This window comes from Alligator mississippiensis, chromosome 3 (genome assembly GCF_030867095.1).
Source record: "Alligator mississippiensis isolate rAllMis1 chromosome 3, rAllMis1, whole genome shotgun sequence".
Classification (NCBI taxonomy): domain Eukaryota; kingdom Metazoa; phylum Chordata; order Crocodylia; family Alligatoridae; genus Alligator; species Alligator mississippiensis.
The window spans coordinates 113,511,971-113,539,784 of record NC_081826.1 but is presented as its reverse complement, the minus strand read 5'-3'; the positions used below and the strand labels follow the sequence as shown (position 1 = coordinate 113,539,784).

Genomic DNA, 27,814 nt, shown 5'->3' with positions numbered 1-27,814 from the left:
ATCTAGCTGACTATTCCAGTAAGCGTAATTCACTACGCAAATAGCGCAGCATGGTTTGTTCTTGTACAGTCGGTCACCTAGCCACTTGAGAGTGAATTTAGAAGTACACCGAGACTCAGGGAGTTAGGCCTAGGACGTAAGCATGCCTATATTAGTTTTCACCTCATTTGCCTACAAGTTGTCTTCGTTGAATTCCATTTTGGTTTAAGCTGGAGGAACAGTCTAAAACCAAGCTCATGCTGAACTCTGATCTTACCCTCTGAAGTACTAGCAGCCTCTGCCAGTTTGTTTCATCTCCAAATGTTATAACTCTATTCTCCGTTCCGCAATCCAAATTGTGAATGAACACAATGAACAGAAATGGGCTCAGGACAGATGCCCACTCAGATCCACTCCCAAGTTGATAATAAACGATTGAAAGTTAATCACTTGTGCAGCTATTTTATAACCATTTTAATCTAAATCATATTTCCTTAGTTCTGCTTGGGAGAATATCATGTGAGACTAGTTAGAAGCCGAGATCCTGGTTTTCTCTGTTTAAAAATCCCAAATTCTCTGATAAACTCCCCCCCCCCCCAAATTCACTCATTAAAAACCCCCAAATCCATGTTTTTCCATAATTAAAATGAAATACCACTCTATATACAGGTTTCCCTTGCTTTATGTTGTACATGCATTCCTGGAAAATGGCGCATAACTCAAATTTGCATAAAGGGAACCCAGTTTACAATGTAACAAATAGGGATATGTTCCAAGATCTCGACTGTACTCACCCCCCAGACTCATTCCTACCACTTTTACAACAGAATTTCAGTACTCACCAACTGCAAATGGTACACACAAGCACAGGGTACTATTGTAATGGGGATGGCAACTACAGAAACACGTCACAGACAATGAACGAGTGAGGAGCACGGATCCACACAGCAGACTATATTTTGGTGTGCGTCATTCCCACAATGCACTGCACAAAGCAGCTGACTGTGGGCTTCCACCACACCAATTGCATAAGAGTGAATTTACCTCACATATAACAAATTTTTGGTATAAAAAGGGTCATCACATAAGAGAGGATTCACCTATACAGAACCCACCCAAATCAAGGGAAACCTGTACAGTATCACTTGAACACAATGTTTTATTGATATATTTCCAGTTTTAAAGCTTATTTGAAGCCTACCAGCGCCTCAAACATTATTATAAAATAACTTCTAAACACCTATATATTTTGGCATTTGATTTTGTTGGGTTTTTTTATCACGGAAAAATCAGAGCTCCCCTGTCCCCTTCGCTCACCAGGACAAGGTTTTTGTTGTGTTTTTCCCCGGTCCCCCCAGGCTACTTTGTGGCACCGAGCAGCCCTGATATGCTGTTGCCCCTCATTCCCAACCCACAGTCCCCCACCCCCAGACCCCAGATCCCCACTGTGTAAGGAAGGGAGTAACCATGTGGGGAAGGGAGTTATGGGCACAAGCGACCGAGGGGAGGGGGACAAGGTGACGTGCTGAGAGGGCATATGCCCCCCCCCTTAGATTTCTGCATTCCCTCCCATGCTGGGTCCTACCCACTGGGCCACAAACGCGGTTCCTCCAGAGCTGGCCCGGCTCAGCTGCAGCCCTGTGCCCCACTGTGGGTACAGAAGTCTCGGGGAGCACATGCCCTCCTGCTGCATTGCCTTGGCCCCCCTGTCCCCACAGACTTAGCTAGAGGGAGCTGCTCTCCATCATGGTTGCCACATACATTTCATAGGTGTCATAGACATTAGGGCTGAAAGGGACCTCGGAAGATCATCGAGTCCAGCCCCCTGCCCCAGGGGCAGGAAGTCAGCTGGGGTCATAGGATCCCAGCAAGATAAGGATCCAATTTTCTCTTGAAGATGTTCAATGTAGGTGCTTGAACCACCTCTGATGGCAGGCTATTCCAGACCTTGGGGGCTCAGACAGTAAAGAAATTCTTATGTCCAGCCTGAAACAGTCTTGCAGTAGTTTATAACCGTTCGACCTCGTCCTCCCTTGGGGCGCTCTGGTGAACAAACGTTCCCCCAGATACTGGTGGTCACCCCTGAAAAACTTATAGGTGGCCATCAGATCACCCCTGAGCCTGTGCTTTTCCAGGCTAAAGAGCCCCATAGCTCTCAGCCTGATGTCGTAAGTTCTGTTTTCCTGACCTCTGATCATGCGTCTGGCTCTTCTCTGGACTCTCTCAAGCTTCTCCACATCCTTTTTGAATTGTCGGGCTCAAAACTGGACGTAGTACTCCAGCTGCGGCCTCCCCAAGGCCAAGTATAAGGGGAGAATGACGTCCCGGGATTTGCTTGAGAAGCATCTATGGATGCAAGCCAGCATTTTGGTTGCTTTACTAGCCGCAGCATCACATTGAAGGCTCATGTTCATCTTGTGGTCAATGATGACCCCCAGGTCACTTTCTTCTGTAGTGCTAGCCAGTGTAGCACTGCTGAGCCTACAGGATGCTGAAGGATTTTCCTCCCAAGGTGGAGAACCTTGCATTTTTCAGTGTTAAACACCATCAGGTTCTCGTCTGCCCATTTGCTGAGCCTGTCCAGGTCAGCCTGGATCGCCCTCCTGTCTTCAGGTGTGGATGCTTTGCCCCAAAGTTTGGTGTCATCAGCGAACTTGGCCGCATGGAAGTGCACGTGTATATGGGGCCCCCTGCATCCCACTCCCCCCAGGCCCAAGCAACCCCTTGCAGACTGGAACTCTGCCAGCCTGCAAAGGGAAACCCATGGTTTCCTGCTTTTTTCTCCTTTAAAAAGGAAAATCTTCGATTTTCATCATTGGCCAACTTGCATTGGCCGCTGCCAATACAAAGACAGCCACCCAAGACCACTGGCCAAAAGCAAGGCTGAGCACAGACGGAACCCCTCTTACCCATACCATTAACCAACAAAGCCTTTTTATGCCTTTGACTTCCCCACCCCAACAATTGCACCACATGCTAAAACCATTCTCTAACAACATCTTGCCACCTTGCAGATCTGTACTGGTGTGGTTACCATATGAAGGGTCTTGCACGTTTTCCTATAATGAAATTTCTTAACCCCCTATGCCCCAGGCAAACACAGGCCACATGACTAACTGCATGGTCTAGAACAGCGGTTCCCAAAGTGGTGCCCACGGGCACCATCGTGCCCCCTGAGGTTTATTCAGGTGTCCGTGTAGGATTGATCGGATTGATCTAAATACTTTAATATCTATTGATCTAAATACTTTAATATTCATAATGGCACCCACTGCTTTTTCTTTCAAAATTTAAATGTGCCCTTGGGCACATAAATGTTGGGAATCCCTGGTCTAGAAGCTTGTGTATGTGAATGAAATCTATGTGTGTACCCATCTACCATGCATGGGGTCCTATATTCTCTTCCAATTCTACAAAGTCAGGCAAATAACTATGATTTTTAACATTCACAAATAAAAAAAAAATCTATCTGAGGATTAAAGCTAGGCTGAATGGTTTGTACTTAGAAAGGTTCTATTTTTAAAGATAAGTATTATGTTTGTCTGTCTCCCATCCTCTTGGGACCATACCTATCCTCCCTGAGTTCTGATGTTCCTTGTGTTAAGAAAATTATAATAGCTAACATTTCAGAGATTGCTTCAAATTGTTCTTTAAGCACAGCAGGATGAATTTTATTAGGTCCTGCAAATTCAAATACATTCAATTTACCTACATATTCTTTAGCCTACTCTTTCAAAGTCTCATATGAACACGAGGCTTTGTCCTATTTAGATGTTTCTCTTTAGTTGCTTAAAAAATGAAAAAGGCAAGTCAAGATCAACTTAACCCACATAAAAGAACACAAGAAGAGTAATTTACTGGTGGCTATGGTTAGGAAAGAGTTTAAACTTACCTACCACAGAATATATGAACAGATAGTAGACACATCCCAAGTTATGTCTAATATGTAACTGGACCTTCCTTACTTGTTCATATCTGATTGCTAATGCATCAAAACTGTGTTGTAGGAAGAAAAGGTAAAATAAGTAAACTTATACAATCTATATTAGAGAGGGAAAGGAGATGGCTGGTTCTGCAAATGTATCCAACTGGGTATCAAGTTAATTGAGGAGAATCATTTGCTGTCAGTAAGCTGACAATAAATAAGCAAACCCTTATTTACCATTCAGGACTTGTTTCCCCTTGTGGTGCAAAATGGATAGAGAGGGAGAACGATACAAAACCACTGGATAGACTCTAGTCTTTTGGCCTCTGCAAGGCTCGTAGTGACTGAAACTAGTGTTTGCTAGGATTTTTCCTCAAAGTCCTGTTTGGGGGAGGGCAGCATACAAATACAAAGACAGTTGGAATAGTAAAGTTAAAACACAATTTTTCCCCTAATGAAGAGGCTGAATGACAGTTAAGCCATCACATATCTTAAATGATTTTAATGTGTTTGGAGAAGAATTAGACATAGAGGCCATGGCTGCACTAGAAACAAGTGCATCTTGTGTCTTAAAAGCTTAATAGTCAAGAAAAGCTCTAGGTTTTAATATATTAGGTGGTTAAGGTAAATCCTTGGAAGACTTCAAGTTTATCTGGACCAAGGAACCCATGTTAGCCATTGCATAAAGGCACACTTCCCCCCGCACCCCCTTTCTTTTTTGTTTTGTTTTTCCTAAGGCCATAGGGAGGAAGGGTTACTAGAGAAACTACTCGCTAATTGAAGATTAAAATATCAGCTGCTTTCAGGAATTCTGCAAACTGCAATCTGTTTAGTGTCCAACTCTGCTCATAATAAAAAACAAGAGCTACATATGTACTAAATAAATGTAGAACAGGAGGAAAGATAAAAAAAAACTGCATCCATTCATTCTGTGCCTCGTTTACTTATACTCTCCTCCAAAGACAAGCTTAAAAAGCCTACATCTTTCCAAGCTTCATGGAAACCATGTCTTACTTCATGAATTTGTTAATGTTTACAGTTCAAATGAAATAGTTCAAAAGGTGAATATATATGTGTACAGTTTAAAGAAGTCTTAGTAATGTAAGAGCACAACACCAAGATGTACATAAGTCTTCAAGAAGCAGATTCCAAATTTGCAGATTAATAGCTTGCTAGGGTTCTAAAGTAACATAATCACGTCCTTTGAAATCCTTCTCTTTGACAGATCATTGCACTTATATTAAGGCAAAGGAAATTAACTTCCTAGGAGGCAATCAATATGTTTTAGCTCACAATAAAGTTGCTTTGTCTATTCTCCGATAGCAGGATAAGGAACTTTACTTGCAACCCTCAGCACAACCATAACGTTCTTAGTTAGTTCAAAAAAGTTCAACTTATGTTATATTTATTAAAAACGGCATTTTAAAACCTCTTTTACTGTGACACTTTGTATTCATTAGTTCTTCCCTATCATACCATACCTTTTGAGGGTGGAAGAGGAAAATCAAGTGGAGTTACACAGCTAATGCTTCAGCATATATTCTAGCCGACTTTTTTATCTGCTATTTTTATTGAGAAATGTACGGCTTATAATTTCACTTCAGTTTTGTCAGTTTTGTAGTGGATGGGTTTTGGTTTATGTCATCATCTGCCTTAAATTCATTTACCTCCATCCCATAATTCATCTTCCGATTCATTCTCTGAGAAGGATACAGTTTCATCATCCAAATAGTCTGTCTTGTGCTTGTTCAATAAGTATTCCTGAGGTGTAAGATCATTCTGAAAAGAACCCTTTGTTTTCTTCTTTTTCATTCTCATCTGTTTTTGCACTACAGCCAACTGCTTCTGCTGCTGTTCTGCCCATCCAATGCCTTCTACATGTTTCACTTTTTTCATTTTTTTGTATTCCATTATTTGTTTATTCAGGACTTCATGATCAACACCAAAAAGATTTGACTGGAGAGATGAAGCTGACGTATCAGAGGACGATGTAGTCACTGAAGTCTCTGATTCACTGCGGAAAGGAAAAGAGAATTTAAATGCATGTTCAAGTATTCCCCTGGAAGAAGCTACGGAATCTGTTTACGTGTAATTGGTTAAGTTTCAGTTGGATTTTATGAACTACCTATATATGCTTATTATCTTGCTTTACTGTGTTCTCACTCCTGTTCCCTGTGTTAAGGAGATGAGGGAATGGCATCAAATAGGATGCAATTCAACAAAGAAAAATGCAAGGTACTCCACCTAGGAAGGAGGAATCCCCAGCACACCTATAGGTTGGGGGATGACCTCCTCAGCAGCTCAGAGGCTGAGAGAGATCTTGGAGTCATAGTTCACTCCAAGATGAACATGAGCCAGCAGTGTAATGAGGCCATCAACAAGGCCAATCACACATTGTTGTGTATTAGCAGATGCATGACAACAGATCGAGGGAGGTGATGCTCCCCCCCTATGCGGCATTGATCAGGCCGCAGTTGGAGTACTGTGTCCAGTTTTGGGTGCCACACTTCAAGAGGAACAAGGAGAATCTGGACAGGGTCCACAGGAGGCCACTCACATGATTAGTGGCCTCCATGAAAGACCTTACGAGGGGAGGTTGAGAGATCTGGATTTCTTCAGCCTTCACAAGAGACGGCTGAGGGGAGACCTTGTAGCCTCCTATAAGTTTATCAAGGGAGGACAACAGGGAATTGGTGATGCGCTGTTTACCAGAGCACCCCAGGAAGTAATTAGGAATAATGGGTGCAAACTAGCAGAGAGTAGATTTAGGTTAGACATTAGGTAGAAATTTTTTACAGTAAGGGTGGCCAGAATCTGGAATGGGCTTCCAGGAGAGGTGGTGCTGTCACGTAACTTGGAGGTCTTCAAGAGGAGGCTTGATAGTCACCTGGCTGGGGTCATCTGACCTCGGTCCTATTTTCTGCAGGGGCAGGGGGGTCGGATACAATGATCCTTTGTGGTCCCTTCTGACTCTACAATCTATGAATCTATGTCCATCCATAAATAGGTCTACTGTTAAAACTATCAATACCTGAGCAGCGGGAGGAGGAGAGGCCTGAAGTAGGGCTGGCAGTGATAGGACAAATGGCTGCCCACCAAGCAGGATTGTGTCAGCGCAGGGTTTGCTCACCCTTCTGCCACTGAAAGCCATGTTTACCAGGGATCAGAGGCCACAAATTTTGCAGCAGGCCACTCCACCCAGCCATGCCCCCAACACCTACAGCCCACCAGTAACCTGGCAGGCCAGATGGAGCAGTTCCATGGGTCTGATCCAGCCCATGGGTCATGTGTTTAACAGCCTTACCTTAAGTGATTCTGAGCTAGGATCAACAAATATTCAAGAGGAGAGAAAAAACCAAGGAATGGAAATGCTCATAGGTGTTTGATTATTTAGATCTGGGTATTCTGCTCTGCAAAGTGATTCATTTTGGAACCCTTCCTCCAAAGCCTGGTTCACTAACTTCCAAGGCTACCTCTTCCTGAGAAGGTGAACTATAGAGTACTCATAAGTGGATCTCTGGAAAAAGATGTTTTTATATAACAACAATGTCTGATGGCATTAGTACTGGACTTGGGGACCTGCTACAGCAGTTTCGAGACCGTGCTTCTGTAAAGAGGAAAGAGACAGCCTGTTCCCAGGGCAACCATCACAGACAGACCAAGGAAAGAGACTGTATTGGAGCTACAGACTCAGAAAGCTTCAAGTACACGGGCCCAAACCGAAAACTGGTGTGTATTCTGCAGGAAAAACCTTTATCATGACCATGGCATTCCCCCAAAAGATGCATCTAATTTGCACCTAGTGAACTGGACCATGAGTCTTTTAAGGCACAACAATTCATCAGGTTGCTTTACCAGGACACTGCAGCAAGCAGTCAGGTGTTTAGTTGGGTTCAAGTGTATCCATCCTGCATCTCACCACCATTCTAATCAAAATTCCTCACAAAATAAGAATGATTCCTGACTTGATCACCGTCAGAGCATCATTCTAAAACTCACGTCTGTCCACATGTGCGCAAATGTTTGGTTCCCCAGGGACAACTAGCAGTGGCGCACCTTGAGCCACAACTACTTGTCCCTGGGGATTGCCTATGCCATGCGCACTTCGGCACAGAGTAAGTTGCCTTGGGTGGGGTAGGAGAGACAGTGCCTGGCCCCAACAGCCTTACCTGGGGTCCTGGGGGCCTCCTGAAGCCACAGTCATGGCGATTCTGCCGCGCAGAGCCTGGCTGGCAGCAGACCATGGCTTCAGGTGGCCCAGCCCCACTTTTCAGCAGTGCATGCTGCCCGAGTATGTACTGTGCCAGGTTTTTTTTTTTTCCCACGTTTTTTTTTTTTTTTTATCCCTGGATATCCCGTGGGGAAAAAAACAGTGCAACTCACACTTGGGCAGTGAGCCCTTGCAGCGCGGAGAACACCAGACTGCGCGGTATGTGGCGCTGCAAATGTGTTTGCAGTGCCATGTACCGCACAACTGCGCTCATCTGGACATGCCCATGAAGCTTGTTTATATATAGGAAAAAATTACCAGAATGGTACTAGTTAATCAGAATAACTCCCTATATGGACATTTATTCTGGAATAAAAATGGCACTATGGAGTTCTTCTGCTATACTGGTAATTTCCCTATGGATAAGTCTCAGCAATACTTGTGTATGTTTCCAGAGTCTACCATGAAGATCTGTTACACTTGGCCTTGCATATTTTTGAACTTTTTAGGGTCTCATATCATGGAAGTTAGCATGGTATAAATTCCTAGGATAGACCAGTGGGCTCAGGAGTGCCAGATCCTTTAACATATTAATTTACTAAGTACAGAAGTCCCTATGCCATGACTAATATCCGATGTGCTTCTATAGAGCTATCCATGAAATTCAAAGCCAACAGACTACCAAGACAAAAGTATCCTCTACTCTGAGTCAAAAGCATTTTTTTCTGTCCCTATCTTACTGTTCATAGATGCTGCTTGCTGAAGACCACCCATAGACTGGGACTCCAGAAATGCTGAAGCAGATAAATGCTGAGATCACCAACAGAGCAGAGCTGACTTCTGCGATTCAGCGTTTCAAATTAGGAGCAATTAATCCAGAAAGAATGAACTGCATGAGACTCTTCAAGACCTGTTAAATACAATTTTCCCTCTCAACTTGCAACCTACAAACTGTACCTTTGTGCATGTACAGAAGAATCAACAAGCAAAATAAATGTCCACACTGAGTAAAATACAAGAGTAAATGTAATGTATGAAGAATGGGAAATAAATTAGATTTTTAATATTCTGTTCATCCTTATCCAAGGTGCAGCGTGAGTGAGGGAAGGCTTAAAAATATTAACCATATTTTGGTATCATTTGAAAGTGGAAGTTTTTTGTGCCAAATCCCATGTAAAATAAAATAAAATGAAATAAAATACTATCCCATAATATAGCTGGTGTTTAGTTCTAATCGTCTATTTAATTTGTCTAGCTTTAAATACAATACAAGCTGAGTCTTTTTAAAGACTATCTGCCCAATAAGAAAATCTTTAAACTGCACTAATTATGCCTTTTTATATAACTCTACTGTACTAAATTTTCAAGTGTTACAGTTCAGATACCATGATAGGATTATAAATGCATACAAATTTCAGACAGACACAACACAATTATTTCTGGTATCTGTCATGACCCAAAGGTCTGATTTTTTGTGTGTGCTTCGGCACTAAGAATTATCCCCGTGGGTTTACAGCTTCATTGCACGGAGGAGTTCTGCTGCACAGAGAACCCGCGTGCAAAGGAGTGTTCCCGCCACTTTGCAGCGGTCTTTGCAGGGTGCATTTTCTTTGCAACACAGAAATGCATGGTGCAAAGGAGTTCCTGCTCTTCGCATGCAAATTCGTGCCCCGCAATTGGCTAATGCTAAATTATTCCCACGTGGCGGCTAGCGATTGGCCTGCTAGCCGTATAAGAGGCTTGAGCAGTTTCCGCCCAAGCCGAAGAGGACTCCGCATCCATCTCGTGGGGACTCTGGGTGTGCGCGGCAGGGTAATAGAAACCCTGTGTGTTGCTCAGAGGAGTTTGGCGGCCTGATCCACCGCCCACCTCTTCCCGTCTTCGAACGGAGCCTTCCATAAGACGTATCGACGAGTTTTATGCGCGCTTGTCCTGGACATCTGGAGTTCTGTCTGCGTGGAGCCTAGCAAACTCCACGTGATTGTTCGTGTTCTGTCTGCGTGGAGCCTAGCAAACTCCACGTGTGTTCGTGTTTTCTGTTGTAACCGCAACTCAAGCAAGTTCTCAGCCTGCACCGCAACTATCTCGGTGTAAGTAAACAATCTTAAAATCAACCGTTACGTGTCTGTGCCTAATTCTAGCTCGGCGCCCGCCCTCTCCGACCCGGCCTGCCCAGGCTGCCGGCCACAGCCCACGTGCAGAGCGACGAAAAGGGCCCGGGGGCCTGACCCGGCCTGCACAGTATCTTTAACAGTATTCTTTCCATTTCAAACTAGATATAGATAGCTGAAGACAACTGACTCTTGTTGCACAATTTTGATTAAAAAAAAAAAATCACAAAAAAACCTCACCTGAAGTCATTTTGAGACAAATTTTCTTTTTCAGATCCAAAATCAGCAACTGCCAGTAACTCATCAATCTGTAAAATGGGTTAATAAAACCCTAATTAAAATCCCAGTATTAAAGCTCTTCTGTTCACATTCAGAAAAGAAACAAGCCAGTAGAAGACCTAATAGAGAGTTCAGACAAGGTTCCCTGGGTGAATTTGATATAGTTATTAAGCAAGCTTTTGGGTTCAAAAACCCTTCGTCAGGCTAAGGAAGTTTCAGCAGCTGGTGTGTGCTCTTCCTGGATGGAGAGCTCTGCTTTACATGTACGAATGTTCTACTTACCTCCCTCTAGGCTTCTGAAAAGGATCTCTTGTAAAATATTCTATGTTCTATTCCAAGTAATCATCCACTTAATTTACCGAGGCCTCTCAGTAAGTACCCTAAAATGCAATGTGGAGCAGAGTCCTTCCTTGGCAGCAGGGTTAAGTGGCCAATCTAACAGATCTTTTCTATTTCTAATTTATCAGCCTTTGGACATATTGCAAGTGCCTTCCCTGCTTGGAATCTTTATGCCAAATGGTATAATTAATGCAGAGATTACTGTTTCTTTCAGGTCAGGATAAAGGACTAAAAATCCTAAAAGGATTAGCTACCACATGCCTACATTTTAGTTTCTAGTTCTACTTTTTTTTTTTTTGCTGTTGACACAGGTATAGTAGAAAGATTTTCACTCTGGTTGAAGTGTGCTGGCGTAAAACATTTTCTTGATCTAGAAGTACTCTTGAGAAAATTCAATAGTTAATTTCCTAGCAAATAATGAAGCTCATCCTCCTTTTTCAAACACTGCTAGTTAAACACTGGATGTTCCCATGCTTCTGACAGCAGTAGTAACTGTTTAAGCCCATTGCCAGCAGCTTTATATCTAAGAATCACTAAATCGGGTCACAAAACTGACTTCAATTAGTTTTTAGTATTATTCTTAAACGCCAGCCCAATACCTGGGATACTTAGTTCCCATAAGAGTCCACAGACCAGTACTCTCTCTAACTCCTAGGCTAAGTACAGACAGTCAAAACACCTGAGGCTGAATGAATTCAATCTTCACAGGTTAGTCTAAATTGTGTAGACTGAACCGATAAGCAAGTGAACAAACATTCATTTTTGATTCTGGATATGCAGTCACATGCCTGCAGTGGCCCAGGCCAGAAGCCAGGGGTGCGCTAGAGCATGCCTCCCTGCTCGGCTGGAGCAGACAGCTTGGGCCAAGGATCATGGGAGGAAGGTTTGCAGGGGAGGTCCAAAGCATCCTGGGATGCTGGAGGACTGTGAGTTAACTTGAATCTGGAGGAGATCTGGGACAGAATTTCAATAAACTGATTTAACTTAAATCAGTTAAGTCTGCTATTACATCCATCCAGGTTTATCTTAGACCAGTTTCAACCATTTTGAAAGTGGCTTATGCATGCTGAACTTCTGTTGTGTTACAGATTTGAACTGGTTTCCAATCACTTATACTAGTTTATGCATAACTTCTGTCCCTAGCCCTTGAAATTTCACAATCACTACCAACACTTGTCTCTTTGATTGTCCTTAAAAACAACAACAAATACCAAGGGGACACGATTCTAGAAGTACTCCGCTATTCTGACAACCCCTTCTACCTTTACCTAGATAATGCCCTCAGTAGCTAATATCCATGCTTCTTTCCATCAGAGATTCATTGGCTTTTTTACAGTATTCAAAATTGGTTCCCAAGACAACTCAACTGGCTATAATCTCTACTCTGTTGTCTGCAATGCATTCAGCCAGCTGGTCACCCTATTACTGTCTTCTTTCTCTTTACCATTAGGTTACAGGACTAGTTTTCTTTAGAGGTCGTATCAGCACCAATAAAAGGAAAATTGACATTATCACAATCTGATTCTAGTTCTATTGGATTAACCTACTTACCAGTCAGAAACATCCTTAGAGAAAAAAAATTACAAGTTAAAAAAGTGGGTAATGTCAACGGGTTCATTAATAAAGACAGCTCCGGAGACTGTTGTCCACTGCCTAAAAAGAACAAGTGTAACCCAGGAGAGAACAATACAAATTACACTTGACTTATATGCAGGGTCAACCTACAAACAGGCCCCTGATAATCTTGCATTTTGTGCTGGTAATAACCTTGTGTACTGAATAAAAATGTAAAACTGGAACTCTTTCAGTGCAGGATTTTAGTATTTTAGTGCGTTTAACTCCTTAGGTCCTTTCCTTAGTTATCTGATTCTCTGGAAGGGTTTTGTAAGGGTGGTAACAGCTCAAAGACTTTATCTGCTTATCTACTTATATTTGTGGGTGGGGAAAAGCTGCTTTCCTAAAACAATGTGAAAACATGGAGCTGACTTATATTAATTACCATGTCAACTTATAACCAGAACAATACGACAGAATTGCTTTCCAGGTGTACTGACTAAACTTCGAGTCCACTTAAACACCGTACATGCCAAACCTTCCATTCCAAAACCATTGTAACATGTGATACTTATGCACCAAATCAGTGATTCTGTCTTACCTCTCTCATGGCTACAGCTGCTTTGTCTTTAACAAATACTATTGGAGGCACATTTCCCAGAACCTGACGGGCTAGCAAAAGATACCTGGGAAAAATACAGTGTCCAGATATGAGTTAAAGTACAGCATCATTAGAACCAATGCAGTATTTGTTAAATAAAAACACATCAGAAATGCACTGTCAGGCAAGGATGTTGTTTGCAAATCTTATCATTCACTTAAATGACAAATTTTAGGATTTCAAGGGCTATACCACGTGTTCATTCGATATGCTAGTGTTACACCAGCTTAAAGCTTGTCCTCCAGGGAAATTCTTATCTGGTCGGATATGGCCATGGCTCATCAAAGGAAATTATTTGAGCCAAAATAACCAGAAATGCAGATAACCAACATCTTAATATACAATATTCAAATGAGAGTCACTTTGGTGAGTTTAGAATACCTTAAGGATTTCTTAGGGAAAACTTCTAATAGGCAAGGGTGTGTATAAAGCAGATAAGCTGTTTACAGCCATGGTTTTTAACCTACAGTCTATGGACTGAATCTGGTCTTTGGAGCAGTGTCATCTGGTCTGTGAGGTTCCACATGAGTCTGAAAATTTGGTGGTGGGGGAGCAGTGGCAGCATTATTTGCTGCTAAATTTCCAGACCCATAGGGAGCCCCAGTAGCAAAACTGAGGGGAGGCAGAACGACTGGGGCAGCAGCACCAGGTGCCACAAAAATAGCCACTGCCATAGCAGCTGACCACACCAACAGCACCATGACAGCCAGTGCTATTCCATGTGTTGCAGCTGCCCTGCAACATCTCTTGGGAGCTCCATAGGTCAGATGATATTGCCCCATGTGCCATATCAGGCTGGCACATAGGGGTGGTCCATGACTGGAACTAATGCGCAGGGTAAGGCTGCAGGCACAATACAGCCCTGCAGTACTCATTTGGCCCACAGAGCTGGATGACTCGGGCACCAGCAATTTGCAGCAGGGGTGCAGAGCCAAGCCATCCAGCCCATGGGAAAATTTTGCAGGGTGTGTTGAAAACTCTGCATGGTCCGATACAGCCTTGCCCTGGCTATTGCCATGCAGTGGGATCAGGGCCAGATCAGGATGGGCTGCTCCTCATTCTACCCTCCCACCTGCACCCTGCATGTCTGGATCAGGTCAGAAATGAACCACCCTTCCCCCACACATCTGAATTGGGGCTGGGCTGCTTCCTGCCCTCCCTCTACCCCCCCCCCCACCTCCCGTGCATCCAGATTGGGGCTGCACTACCCTGCACCCCACCCCATCCCACCCCTGTGCATCTGAATGGGGGCCACTCCACACTCCCCCTTGTGTACCTGGAGCAATGCTGGGATGCTCCCCACCCCTCCTTATATCTGGATCAGGGCTGCTCCCTGGCTCCTCTTTCCCTGCACATCTGGATCAGGGCTGCTCCACCCTATCCCCTACCCTCCATGTCTGGATTGTGACTGGCCCACCCCCACTTCCCTGGGCAAACAGATCAGGGTCAAGTTGCACAACATCCTCTCCCACTCTGCAGCTGGATTGGGGACCCACCATGGATTGAACCCCCCAGCAGATCCAGCCCACATGGTGAAAAGGTTGGGCACCACAGGTTTATAGCATGCACTAGTACCTTATACGTAGAGCACTTTTCTGTAGAATACTTTCCACATGCTTGCTGTCACCTACTGTAGTAGGATTCCAGTACACACGACATACTGAAAAGTCTGATAACAGGGATACCTGCAAAATGCAAAGACTATTACACAACACTTTACTTAACAACAACAAAAACCCCAAAACTTTCACACTTTAAGATGTCTACTATGACCCATGCAGATATGGGTTGACCCATGCCAAACCTGGGCTGCTACCAGTAGGCTTTGTTTCTTAGAGTAGGGATAGGGAGCAATGCCCATGTATGTTATGACCTGAATTAAACTATACTAGTGATTTTTAATCTTTTTTTTATTTGCGGACCCCTAAAAAAATTTCAAATGGAGATTCAGACCCCTTTGAATTTTAACCGAGGGTATTCACACACTTTTGATTGATCGTAGTTTGAGGTGTACCAAAGTCGAGGCAGATGCTGGCCAATTTCACAGGCAGACTGCGGGCCTGGCAGTCATTTTCGTGAGCATAGCGCAGTGGGCCCCCCACACCCCTGACTGGCCATGAGGCCCTGGTAGCCCCCGCCACTGCTGATCAGCTGCAAGAGCTGTCTGTCATACAGCCCGATCCCTCGATGCTGACTGGCTGCAAGGGCTGTCAGTCCAACAGGCAGCCCTCTTAACCAATCAGCAGCGAAGGGTGGGGGCGGTAGCAATCTTGCCATACCAGCTCCTTGCCCTCTCCCATTCCCCTCCCCAGTGGACTGTGTAGCCAGGCTGCAGCAGCCACAAGGACTGGCAAGCATTTTATTTTTGGTGAGGTTTTTTTTCTTCTTTTCAGGGAGACTGACAAAAAAGCAGGCCACATGCATTTTTGCGGGGCCTGCCTGAAATCACAAAATCATGATTTCGGCGGGTCCCTAATCATAGTCATCTTTCATGGACCCCTTAAACATAGTCTGTGGACTCCCAAGGGTCAGAAGACCACAGGTTGAAAACCACCGAACTGTACCATTCAAAGTGCAGTTCTTTTTGTGTGGGAACATCCAGCCAACACAAGTCCTGCTCTATGCTGCATAATTTTCTTAGCAGAATCTGAGATCATCTGGCAAAACTGTGAGGGCATGCATGTTCACAGTTTCCCTAGGGTGGCAAAATCTCTTCATTCCATCAGCAGAGGAACACCAGCTCTTTAAGCACTGAAAGACCTCTGCTGCCACAGAGGAGCTGCCCGTAAAACAGGTGTTGGTTCACCTTTGCTTTCTGACAGCAATCAGAGACAGACCCATGGACCACAGTGCAGGACCCAAGTATAAGCAAGTTCTTTTTGACTACTGTACTCAGTTGTCACACTGATTATCATAGTGGCTTTACATAAATTGTAGCTTGAGTACTTGCCTTGGAAATTTCCAGCTTGAGATCATAGAGTTCCTGACTGACTTCACAGGTGCTCATCATGTCTGTGATAGCTTTGTACAAGACTATATTCAGTACCCTTGTGCGTATACTGTCTTCTTTCCTAGTTCTTTGCTGAGAAGCTTTTAGTACAGGGGCCAAGCCCGATGGCTTATACACCTTTAAAAACAAAAATAATAGCTATAAACAGAGTTTAAGCAAATCACAAAACATTTCTGGCTCTACATTAGCTGTTACCACACAGGAAAGATCTGGGAGTCATTGCGGACAGTTCGTTAAAAACATCAACCTAGCGGTCAGCAGCCATCAAAAAGGCAAACAAAATGTTAGAGATTATTGGGTGCATCTACACATGTTTTAATGTGCAGTAGACTATTTTACTGAGCATTCGAGCATCACGTAAGTGTAGCAGAAAGCCCCCTTTTCCTCTTGCCTGCATTTGCTCTCCCCTCTTTGGATATGTTTCTCTTTTTCTACCTTTTCTTCCTTCCTCTCTCTTTTACTTTAAGATAAGGAATTGTGTTTTAAAAATTGTATGTGTGCATTTTGTATCTCCCCTTGTAGTTTGGTATTTTTATCTATTTGTGTGCCATGGCATTTGTAGCTTATATTTTATACTCCTCACCTTTCATCTTTCAACTGAATGTATTTAGTTTCATAAGCAGACAAGGTTCCTTGGGTGAATTTGATATCTTTTATTAGACCAACCCAAATGGTTGGAGAATAGTTATTAAGCAAGCTTTCGGGTTCAAAAACCCTTCGTCAGGCTAAGGACACTGCAGCAGTTGCTGCGTGCTCTTCCTGGACGGAATGAAAAGTAAAGAAGCCAGGGGCTGGGCTGGGCTGGGCTGGGCTGGGCTGGGCTGGGGAGTCAGTTGCCAGGCAGATTGTAATGTATCAAAAATCCAATGTCTGTGTTTAGTCCCTGATCTCTAGTATCCAGCAGGTTAATGAAATGGAGCTCACAGGCTTGTCTCTGGGATGTGTTGTGTAAATTTCCCTTGAGGATCAGGACTGAGAGATTGGAGAGAGAGTGGCCCTCCTGTGAGAAATGTGCCCCCACCGGTAATTGGGTGTTTCTGTCTTTGATGGATTTCCGGTGTGCGTTCATTCTGGTGCGCAGTTGTTGTCTGGTCTCTCCTACATATCTTCCATCAGGGCATTTGGTGCATTGGATGAGGTATACTACATTCCTGGAGGTGCAGCTGTAAGATCCTGGGATGCTGATGGCTCTGTTGCGGGGTGTAGTAATAGTGGAGGTGGTGGAGATGTGGGGGCAGGTTTTGCATTTCTTGTCATGGCACGGTCTGGATCCTTTTGGGGTGTTCTGGGGCTGAGGAAGTTTGCTTCTTGTGATGAGGTTGGCGAGGTTCGGTGCTTGTCTGAAGGCTAGGATGCGTGGCTCTGGGAAGATTTTTTTAAGAATAGGGTCTTTTCCTAATATGGGTTGCAATTTTTTGAGGATTTTCCGTATAGGTTCAAGGGATGGGTGATAGGTCATAACCAGCGGTGTGCGATTTGTGGGTGTTTTTCTTCTGTACTGCAGCAGTTCTTCACGTGGTATCCAGGTGGCTCTTTCAAATGTGTGATCTACCTCTCTGGAGGAGTGTCCTTGCTGGGTGAAAGCCTTTTTAAGATTGGTGAGGTGGCGATCCAGGGTGCTCTCTTCAGTACAGATGCGGTGGTATCTGAGGGCTTGGCTGTATATCACAGCTTTTTTGGTGTGTTTCGGGTGATTGCTGGTTTTGTGCAGATATGTGTGTTGGTCTGTGGGTTTCTTGCATACTGTGGTCTGTATTTTACCCTTCTGGATACTGATCATTGTGTCTAAAAAGGGGATGTTGGTGCTGGAGTATTCTAAAGAAAGTCGGATGGAGGGATGGTGACTGTTGAATTTCTGGTGGAAATCAATTAGAGATTCCTGGTTCTCACTCCAAATGATGAAGATGTCATCGATATATCGTAAGTACAGCAAGGGTTTGATGGTGCAGTTCTTGAGGAAGTCTTCTTCCAGGTGGCTCATAAAAAGGTTGGCATACTGTGGGGCCATTTTAGTGCCCATAGCTGTTCCCATCGTCTGGAGGAAGTGTTGATTATTAAAAGTGAAATTGTTGTGTGTGAGGGTGAAGTGTATAAGCTCAGTGATATCTTTGGGCCTGTATTCTGGGCTGTAATCTTGTTCCTGTAGATATGTAAGGCAGGCATGGATGCCATCCTGGTGTGGGATGTTGGTGTATAGGCTGGTAACGTCCATGGTGGCTAGGAGTGTGTTGCTGGGAAGGTGGTCTATGTTTTTAAGTTTCCGTAGCAAGTCTGTGGTGTCTTGGACAAAACTTGCTCTGTGGGTGACAAGCGGTTTTAGGATGGATTCAACAAAACCTGATATTTCTTCAGTTAGGGTCCCATGGTTGGATATGATAGGTCTGCCAGGGTTCCCTTGTTTGTGGATTTTAGGGAGCATGTAAAAAGTCCCTGGGTTAGGTAGTGGGGGGATCAAGGTCTGTAGTTTTTCTTGTAATCTCGGTGGAAATGATTTGATGGTATTGTTGAGTTTTTTGGTGAAAAGGGGAGTAGGATCTTCTTGTAGTTCTTTGTAGTAGGTGGTGTCAGAGAGCTGTCTGTTGGCTTCCTTTATGTAATCCTCACGGTTTAGGATGACTATGGCTCCTCCTTTATCTGCTGGTTTTATTACTATGTGGTGGTTAGATCTTAGAGATTCTATGGCCTTTTTCTCTGGTAGACAGAGGTTGTTGTGGTGGCGCGTGTTGCTGATTATTTCATTGTTCATTCTTTCCCTGAAGTAGTCAATGTAGCGGTCAAGGTTAGGGTTTCGTCCACTGCGAGGTGTCCAATCTGATGTTTTTTTGGGTTTTTTGGCATTGATCTTTTCTTGAATGTTGTCAGAGGATGAGTTGTCGTTGGGAGTGGGTTCAGTGTGGTCGTGGAAATATTCTTTGAGGCGCAGGCGTCGGAAGAATTCTTCTAGTTCTCCTCATTGAAGTATTTTATTAGGGTATTTTTCTGGACAGAAATTTAGGCCTTTAGAAAGGACAGATTTTTCAGTTTTGGTAAGCGTGTGTGTGGAGAGATTGATAATATTTGTGGGTTGGTTGCTGCTTGCAGTTTCATCAAGTCTGAGGTAGGAAGGTCGTAAGGTGTTGGTGTTGTTCCTCTGATGGTTGTTTTGTGGCTGGGGAGCTTGTTCTTGGAGTAATTTGTCCCATTTCTTCTTTTTATGTAGGATGAATGCTGTAGAAAGTTTTTCGTAGTCTCTTTGTATCTGCTGTATATTGTCAGGGAACATGCATGGATTTCTATCTTTTAAACTGTTGTAGTGTATGACGATTTCCTTCCTGAGTTGGTCTCTTTTGGAGTAGACTAGGTGAAATAGATGATTTCTAATTTTCTCTGAAGTTCTTCTGCATAGCTGTGCAGCATATTTGGAGTTGTGTGTAGTAGTCATAAGTAGTTTCATAAGTAAGTTATACATTGTAACAATGTCAACAAGGGCAGGAATCAAACTGTCCTTCCCTGTATCAGGCTGGCCCCTGAAAGAGTGAGTGAATCAGTGATTGAATGTGTAACATGGTAGCAGACAGCAATTAACACCTGGGAAACTCCAGATCAACCAAGGGAAGAATTCAATAGAAGACAATGTAACAACCAGGAAATCTCTAACCATCACTGATCAAGGGCTAGAAGCCCTGGCCTGAGTTAATCATTGCCAGGGACCAACTTTTGGGCTGAATATCTCCAGATCAACCACTCCCAGAGCCCTATTCAAAATTCATCAACGGACTCCCAAACCTGCACATTCATACGGATGACCCCTGGGGCTGACAGATGCCATCCAGTAGCCACTGGGGGGGGGGGGGGGGAGGAGTCCCACGAGGGTCAATGACCCCTGGATTGGGCAAACCTGAAAACTGGGGAGTCACCAAAGTCTGCCAAGGACAGATAAAAGGCACTGAAAAGTGACCCTCAGTGGTGCCCTCTTGATCTCCAACTTGACCAGACCTGTCCAGCCAGAAGGATCAGCTGGCGACCCCTTTCTGGAGGATAACACCAAGCTGAAAGAAGCCTCGACTGGCCATCAACAGCAGACTCCAGCGCTTGTAGGATAGGTATACCTGACTCTGTAGCTTGCTACTGTGTGTGTGTATGTGGGGACCAGCCCCAAGGTTTATGATTTAACTCATTACAGTGTTTCAATCCACCTAATAAACTAGAATTTTAAGGATCCCGAGTTGGACATTTGTAACCAACATAAGAACCCTGACATTACGCTAATACACAGTAAAATAGTCTACTGGACATTATGTGTTACTTAAAAACTGTGCAAATGAGCTGCTGCCTCACACTGGAGGTACTAAATTTAATGCACATTAGAAAAGGCGCATTAATGCAATGTTTACAATTCCTTTCTTAATGGGCATGTCTACAAAATGGAAAGCATCACCATGCCCCTTTATAAAACCATGGTGCATCTACACCTTGAATACTGTGCCCAGGTCTGGTCCCCATACCTCAAAAAGAATATAGAAGAACTAGAGAAGGTATAGGGAAGGGCAACGAGGATGATTAGTGGTATGGAGGAGCTTCCATATGAGGAGAGACTAAAGAGGCTAGGCCTATTCAGTTTAGAGAAGAGATGCTTGAGGGGGCACATGAGAAGGGTTTACAAAATACTAGAAGGTGAAGAGAAAGTAAATACAGATTTATTATTTACTCTCTCACAATACAAGAATTACGGGTCACAAAATGAAACTAGTAGGTAGCAAGTTTAAAACTAACAAAAAGAAGGTATACACAGTGTGAAAAAGACCAAGTGTAGAACTCATTGCCACCAGATGCTGTGGAAACTAACAGTTTAGCCCAGGGGCGGACAATTATTTTGGGTGGAGGGCCGCTTACCCAGTTTTGGCAAGCTGTGGAGGGCTGCATGGGTAGCCCTGCCCCTTGGTCACCATCTTGGGACCAATGTCCCAGTGTCTTAGGACCAATGTCCCAGGGCCAGCACTGGTGGTGGGGCCAAGAGCAGAGTTCAGGCTGGCAAGGGTCTGTGGAGCTGGGCTGGGCTGGGCTGCACCAGCAGGGAGAGGGGGCAGCTGGCCTGGCTCCATAGAGCCCCTGCCGCCTGGGACCCTGTACCCCTGCCGCCCTGCTCTGGGCCCTGCTGGTGCTGGCCTTGGGACATGAGTGTGGGCCCTGCTCCCACGCCCGCTCACTCCCAGTGCTCCCCCAGCCCTGCGGTACAGGCGGGGAGCAGTGCATAGCCCTGACCCCCTGCTCGCCGGCAGTGAAGAAGCTGGTGTGGAGCGTGGACAAAAGCGGCCCCTCCCCCGCCCCATGGCCCATGCTCCTTGCTGCAGCCGCTCAAAGCCCACGCAGGGCTGTCCTAAGCAGGCACAGGCAGCCCCACATGGGCTGCGAGCGGCTGCAGCGTGGGGCACCGGCCATGGGGTGTGCTTTAAATATAATACTACATTTTAAACTTCACAGATAGTGTGCTACAGATTATCCAAAATAGTGAAATATTTCAGAAGTGGAAGGGACGTGGCAACTCTGAGGCTAGTTAACTGGCTAGTCAGACAACATCCTCTAGACCAGGAACGTAAAACTCTTCTGGGCTCATGGGCCCCCATCCTTCACTACTGATTGGCTATGAGGGCTGCCTGTTAGACAGACAGCCCATGCGGCCAGTCAGCAGCAAGGGGTGGGGCTATATGACAGACAGCTCTTGCAGCTGATCACCAGTGAGGGGAGGGGCTACCAGGGCCCCATGGATCATCACTCAGCAGCTCTGCAGGCCAAATCAGGACAGACTTCCTGTCCCACATGAAGCATTCAGTGCTGGGTCTGGAGCTTCTGCTGCATGTGGCATGCAGGCTGGACCCAGCACTGCATGCAACAACAAGGGGTTGGTCCAGGGCGCATGCTGTATGTGGTGCCCTACTGAACTAGTCCTGCATGCTGACTCCAGGGTCAGTCTACAGGCATCCATGAGCACCAGGGCCGGCACACAGGGTGCCGCCTGCAGGCCACACCTTGGACCTCCTGTGCTGCGTGCAGGCCCAGGTCTAGCTGATGAACCACATGCAGCGCAACTGGTCCCACAGCGCATAAAGTCAGTTCAAAATCCAGCCCATAGGCCCTATGTTTAACACTCCTGCTCTAGGCCACTTATCTGAATTTGGGTCCTATTGGTAAGGAAGGAAAGTAACTAAAAACTGATGGATGCGTGGAACAAACATCACAGTTCACTTGCCAGGGAACAAATGTCTACAAACTAAGGGCCATCTACATTACAAAGTTCTGCTAGTACAATGATGCCAGCTATGGGTGAGAACAGATCACAACCTGGAGCTAAGACAGCTCTCCCATCCAAATTCCAATTGTGGACACAACTGTGCAAGAAGAAGGATGCTTCTGCCATTCCAGGAGCTAGCTTACTTCTGAGGGCAGAAAATCTTTTGCCAGCAAAATTTCATCTACACCAGAGGGCCCAGCTGCTATAATTAAAACCTAGAAGTCTAGTTGCTAGGAGAGCATTTAAGTCTACAAACTTATTTTTCACATAAGGTCCCAGTTCTGCCATCACATCACACCCATAATTCCAGGTATTTAACAAATTGCCACTGACTGATCTCACGCATGAATGTGTCGTAAGATTGCAGCCAAGGGCTAGCCCACATAGAAAAGAGAGGCAAAATATTGTGGTGGTGAGAGCACCATCTTGCAGACAGTAAAGTTGCTTAGAAAAGCAAGACTTCAGGATTAAGGTGATATTTTCCAATGAAGCTATGGCATGAACATCCATGGAACCCAGTAGAAAAACTTACACAGGTATCGTGGGGCACATGAGAAAAACACATGCACACCAGAAAGGAGTACAAACACAAATAAATTACTGCAAACACAAATAACTTGACACTGACAAACTTAAAATAACTCCTTCTGCTATTCCCTTTCTGCTACTCCTTTGCATTATACCTACATTTAGTCCCTGTTTCTACCACCAGACTTGCAATTCCATGGAATGATTCGTGAGTCTTAAACCATTCTTGTGCATAGTCAGCACTTCTGATTCCAGTCGACAGGACTGGGATCTTTCCTTCTTACACCTGTTGAAGATGAGACTCCTTTTGACGTGGTGCCTAAACGTTAGTGTGACTTCTGTTACTCAGTTTCTGGTGCTTCTTCATTGAAATTTGTGCATTTTGACCATGATGGGCAATAGGAAAAGCAAAATTCACCCCTCAGGACGGACACAAAGATGATACTTTAACAGTGTGCACTTACCTGATGAGACCCCAGCCCAGGGCTGTCATACCAAAACTTCTTCCTTTTGGAAAAAGATAAACAACATAAAGTTTACTACATTGGTCTCATTAGAAATTGATTCTTCAGTTGCCAACCTCACATTTTCAGGGTCCATCTAACAAAAACAGCACTTCCCCTGAATAGAAGCCATTAACACCAGATGAAGACCCTGAACACCTGCTGCCCTTACAAGATCTCACAGGAGAATCAAATCCCCCCCAAAAAGGACCAAGGACAGTGTCAGGATGAGTGCAGACCTTGCGCCAATGCTACTTGTCCCTAGCGAACGCTGGTACCATGTGCACTCTGGTGTATGGCAGGTTACCCCGGGCACAGTATGGGAGGCTGGGGCCAGCAGCCTTATGCGGGGGTTTCCTGGGGCTGCAGTCATGGCATGAAGCCTGGCTGGCAGCCAGAGTGCAGCTCTGGTCTGCCAGGCTCCAAATTTGGGTGGCACGCACTGCTGTCACATGCACCACCCTGCTTTTCTTCAGCATGGGTGTTTTTGACCCTGGGATCCTGTGGGTAAACGCCCCCCTCCCAGCTGCCACAGGGAAAGCCTGCCTGTGCAATGTGTGGTGCCACACACACCACACATTCGCTCTCATCTGGATGCAGCCAAGGGGCTTAAACACATAAAAGATTCTAAAATAAAAACCGCACCAAAAAACATTCCCACCTGGTGGGGTTTGGTTTGTTTTTTGTTTGTTTGGGGTTTTTTGGGGGGGGGGGTTGTACAAAAACACTTCCAGTCCCAAGCTGAGAAGGTAGAAAGCCAGATGAGAGGTGGATCCTGAGGCAAAGTGTCATCCTTCTCATGGGGAGGAAGAGATCGACTGAGGACAACAGGCCACTTCCTGACCATGCCGAGCGAGCGCAGGCAGGCTCCCGAAGGGCAGTACCACGGTGACATCATCAAGAGCGCCTCTGTGACGTCACAAACACACAACACCTCCGCGTTCCAGCCGCCCCGGGGCCTCCCCTGCTTGGCATCGCCCCCGCGAGCACATCCCCGAGCTGCGGCAGAGCCGGGGGCTGCGTTGTGCTGCGAGCTGGAGCCTCCCGGCGGCTGCAAGGCCGCGGCCCCGATCTGGGCCGGGGGGGGATCCCCGCGCACCTACTTGGTTTTGAAGACCAATTTCTTGAGCAGGTTCCTGGAGCCGCACAGGGCGGCAGAGACGTGCAGGGCCCGGCGCGCCCCGGCCGCCAGGCTCCACATGGCCCCGCGCCCGCCCGCCGATCGCGGCTGGGGGACTGCGCAGCGCCCCCTGCGGGCACGGCGGGCCCGCCCCGGCTCCGCGCCACCTCCCCTGCTCTACTCGGCTTGGATAGGTCTCGGCTTGACTCGGATCGGGGTGTCTTGTCGCGCCCCGGGCCCTCGTCCCGCAGGAGGTGCGTGTGAAGCAGCGAAGAAACTATATTCTAGTTAATAAAAGATATCAAAGAAAAAGAAGCCTAATACAAGGTCTCACCTCTGAACCAAGAGTGTTTGCGTTTTGTGTTCCTCTTGTGAAGTAGCTGAATTCTCTCTTTGCCTCAACTGATTGGGGTGGGGGGGCAGTCTCAAGGGCAAAGACTGAAGGATGATAGGGAGAGCATAGCTAGATCGCCCTAGAGCTGCGTTTCTCACCCGTGGGTCACCACCCGAAAGTGGGTTGCAAGAACATAGGAAAGGATTGCAAGCAGACTTTCAAAATCCATTCTTTCAAGATTGAAAAACGTGGGAAACCCTCGCTTGCAGGCTGACAGAGTTCCAGCCTGCAAAGGGCTGCTTGGGGGCCCCCATATCCCACATGTCCTCCCTGCCCCTGGAACAGAGCAGGGTGAGAACCGGTGGTCTAAAGATACCCCGTTCTATGCTCCCCCCTGTAGCATCCGTTCTTGCCCCTGTCGGAGACAGGCTCCTGGGCTAGATGGATCATTCATCTGACCCAGTATGGTGTCTTTTATGTTCTTACAATTGTCCCTCACCTGTTTTGATGGGAATCAAATCTCAGACTACCGTAATCAGCCCCAGATGAGTAGAGTACTCCACTTTTAGCCTGAGCAAGCTGGAGTCAGCACGTGCACAGCCATCCTAGCCCCTGCTCCCCCCATCTCACACTTGGGCAGGACAGCAGCAGGGACCCTGGGACATTGCTTCAACCTGTTGCTCCATTCTGACCCAGTCCACCCAACTCAAAGGAGAAACACCCCTTTGAAGCTCTGGCAACTAGACTGTAAGGGCTTTAAGGCAAGACCCAGCTTTTTTATTGTGTGTTTGTACACTGCTTAGCACAGCGATTCTCAAGCAGAAGGCCATGGCACCCTGGGGTGTCTTGAAATCCCTTCACCGGTGCTAGCAGGGTGCCACACAAAATTAGCACTGTTAGATGTACAAACATGATTCACAGGATAAACCCAGGGAATGCATCCCCACATGCCACGTGGGGCACAGCTGGCATGGGGCTCCCAGGGGGAGGGCAGCAGGGCAGGGAGCCCTGAGCCTGCAGTGGGCAGCAGGCAACCTGCATCGGCCCTGTGCAAAAATCTGGGCGGCCTGTGCCTCCCCCACATACCCTCCTCCCCAGGAGTGTGCACAGCAGCTGGCAGCCATTCCGCACCCCCTGGTCCCCTGGATGAGCCATGGGTCTCTCCCACTTCCTACCCCAGCCCCAGGCCCCATGAACTACCCTGGCTGGGCAGCGCCCTCAGGCCCAACCCCTGCCACTCTCTCCCTCACCATGGAAGCCTCAATCTGCCCCTCGTAGACTTTTACCTGCAGGCAGCTGGGGGAACTTGTCTCCACACTGCCTGGGGCTATATTCTTGGCCATGTCCATGTGTGTATGTGCACACATGCATGTGGCACCTCCTGCATCCCACTCCCCGCAGCCCCTTGCAGGCTGGAACTCTGCCAGCCTGCAAGAGGAAACACACCATTTCCTGCATTTTTCTGTGATGAACAGAAAACCCAGATCCTTGCACAATACTGGAAATCCAAGGCAAATGCTGTCCTAGAGTCATGAAGCCCAGTACTAGGAGTTGATGTTCCCATTTCGGGGACTGCCCCTTCCTGAGCGGGGCCAGGGCCCTGGGGCCCCCACGTACTCGGCCCCTATGGCACACACCCCTGCACATGAGCTTTGGTGTGGGACAAAGTGCCCTGCTTTGAGGAAGCTGCCATTTCCTTGGTCCTCCTAGTTCTGTCCCGGCATGCTGGAGGAGCCAGGGTGGAACTAGAGGAGGGGAGATGCTCTGGCCAGCAGCTAGAGCATCTCCCAGGAAGACCAAGCCTTCATGTCTGCCAGCACACGCTCCTGTGTGTGCCATGCAACTTTTTTGCAGCATTTGTTTTTACTACTGGGATCTCCCAGTTTGCAAAATTTGCAAAGAGGTCTGCAGCACCTCAGACCTCACATGCCTGCATATCTGGATCCAGCCAGAGATTTCATTCTAACCTGTTGTCCTACACGGGTCATATATGAACTCAGTTTCCCTACACTTATTCTCCACCTATTTCTCACTTTTATGTGAAAGGGAAGTTAAGCTGTTGACTCCAAACAGCAGTAACACTGTTCTCTAGGTGGGCAGGAGACACTTGAAGACTTGATATTTACTTTCCCTCCCCAGAGATATTGTATCAGTCATGACTCAGAACAACTGAGGCGCCTCCTGGGAAGAAGACAACCAGAGTTGTCTCAGACAAAGCTGTGATTCTCAACCTAGGTGCTGCAAGATCCTTTTAAGGTTAATATGCAATATTAGTGCTGTTAGGGGTGGAAACACAATTCACAAAATAAGCCCAGAGATTCTGAAGAGGAATGCATACTATCAAAAAACATTCTGACCTCTTGTGATCTTTCTGAGTTCTCTGCTACAGAAGAATTGTTCTATTATTTTTCTGTAGTCAAAAGCTAGGAGCTTGTATTTTCCAATGGGTGCCTTGATTTTAAAAAGATTGAAAACCACTGACTTAGCACAGTGGGCACCTATGTACTTGTCACAATAGAAATAATACTCACCACTCAGTGAGCTTGGTGCTGCCAGGAAAGGAAGGGATTACTGTCTTACTGATGCACAAACCATCAATGATACAAAAACATGGCTACGCTCACTACTGATGAACATTTGCACTGAATTTTATCTCAGGCATGGGTGAATTTCAGTAGCAACTAGAAAGATTGTTATTTAACTAGACTTAGAACTAGACTTAAGAACACCTAAAAAGTGCATCTGTCACCTGCCCTATATGCATATGCGAGGGAATAAAGGGAGGGACCAGAATGTGCCCTTATCCTCATGTAGGCTTAGCAGCCTGGGGACAAAGGAGAATAGGCACTGATGGTATGCTGCTTCCCTACCATAGTACTGATCAATGGGGAGGGATGTAAAACAGGCAAAGCCTTTGCTTTATGATGCCCTAAGGCATTAATCAATGGAACTGAACCACCTAAAAAAGAAAAGAATGAGACTGTAGCAAAGGT

General features: G+C 45.9%; 1 protein-coding gene across 1 annotated transcript; it reads right to left on the bottom strand.

Annotated features, from left to right (window-relative positions):
- Positions 1 to 1,120: 1,120 nt before the first annotated feature.
- RBFA (ribosome binding factor A) lies at positions 1,121 to 24,605 on the bottom strand. Its single transcript, XM_059724308.1, is given in 8 exon segments — positions 1,121 to 5,580; positions 5,582 to 5,918; positions 10,466 to 10,533; positions 12,999 to 13,083; positions 14,634 to 14,743; positions 16,009 to 16,185; positions 23,329 to 23,371; positions 24,471 to 24,605. Coding segments are annotated over 8 exon segments (999 nt in total). The 5' UTR covers positions 24,569 to 24,605; the 3' UTR covers positions 1,121 to 5,499.
- Positions 24,606 to 27,814: the final 3,209 nt, after the last annotated feature.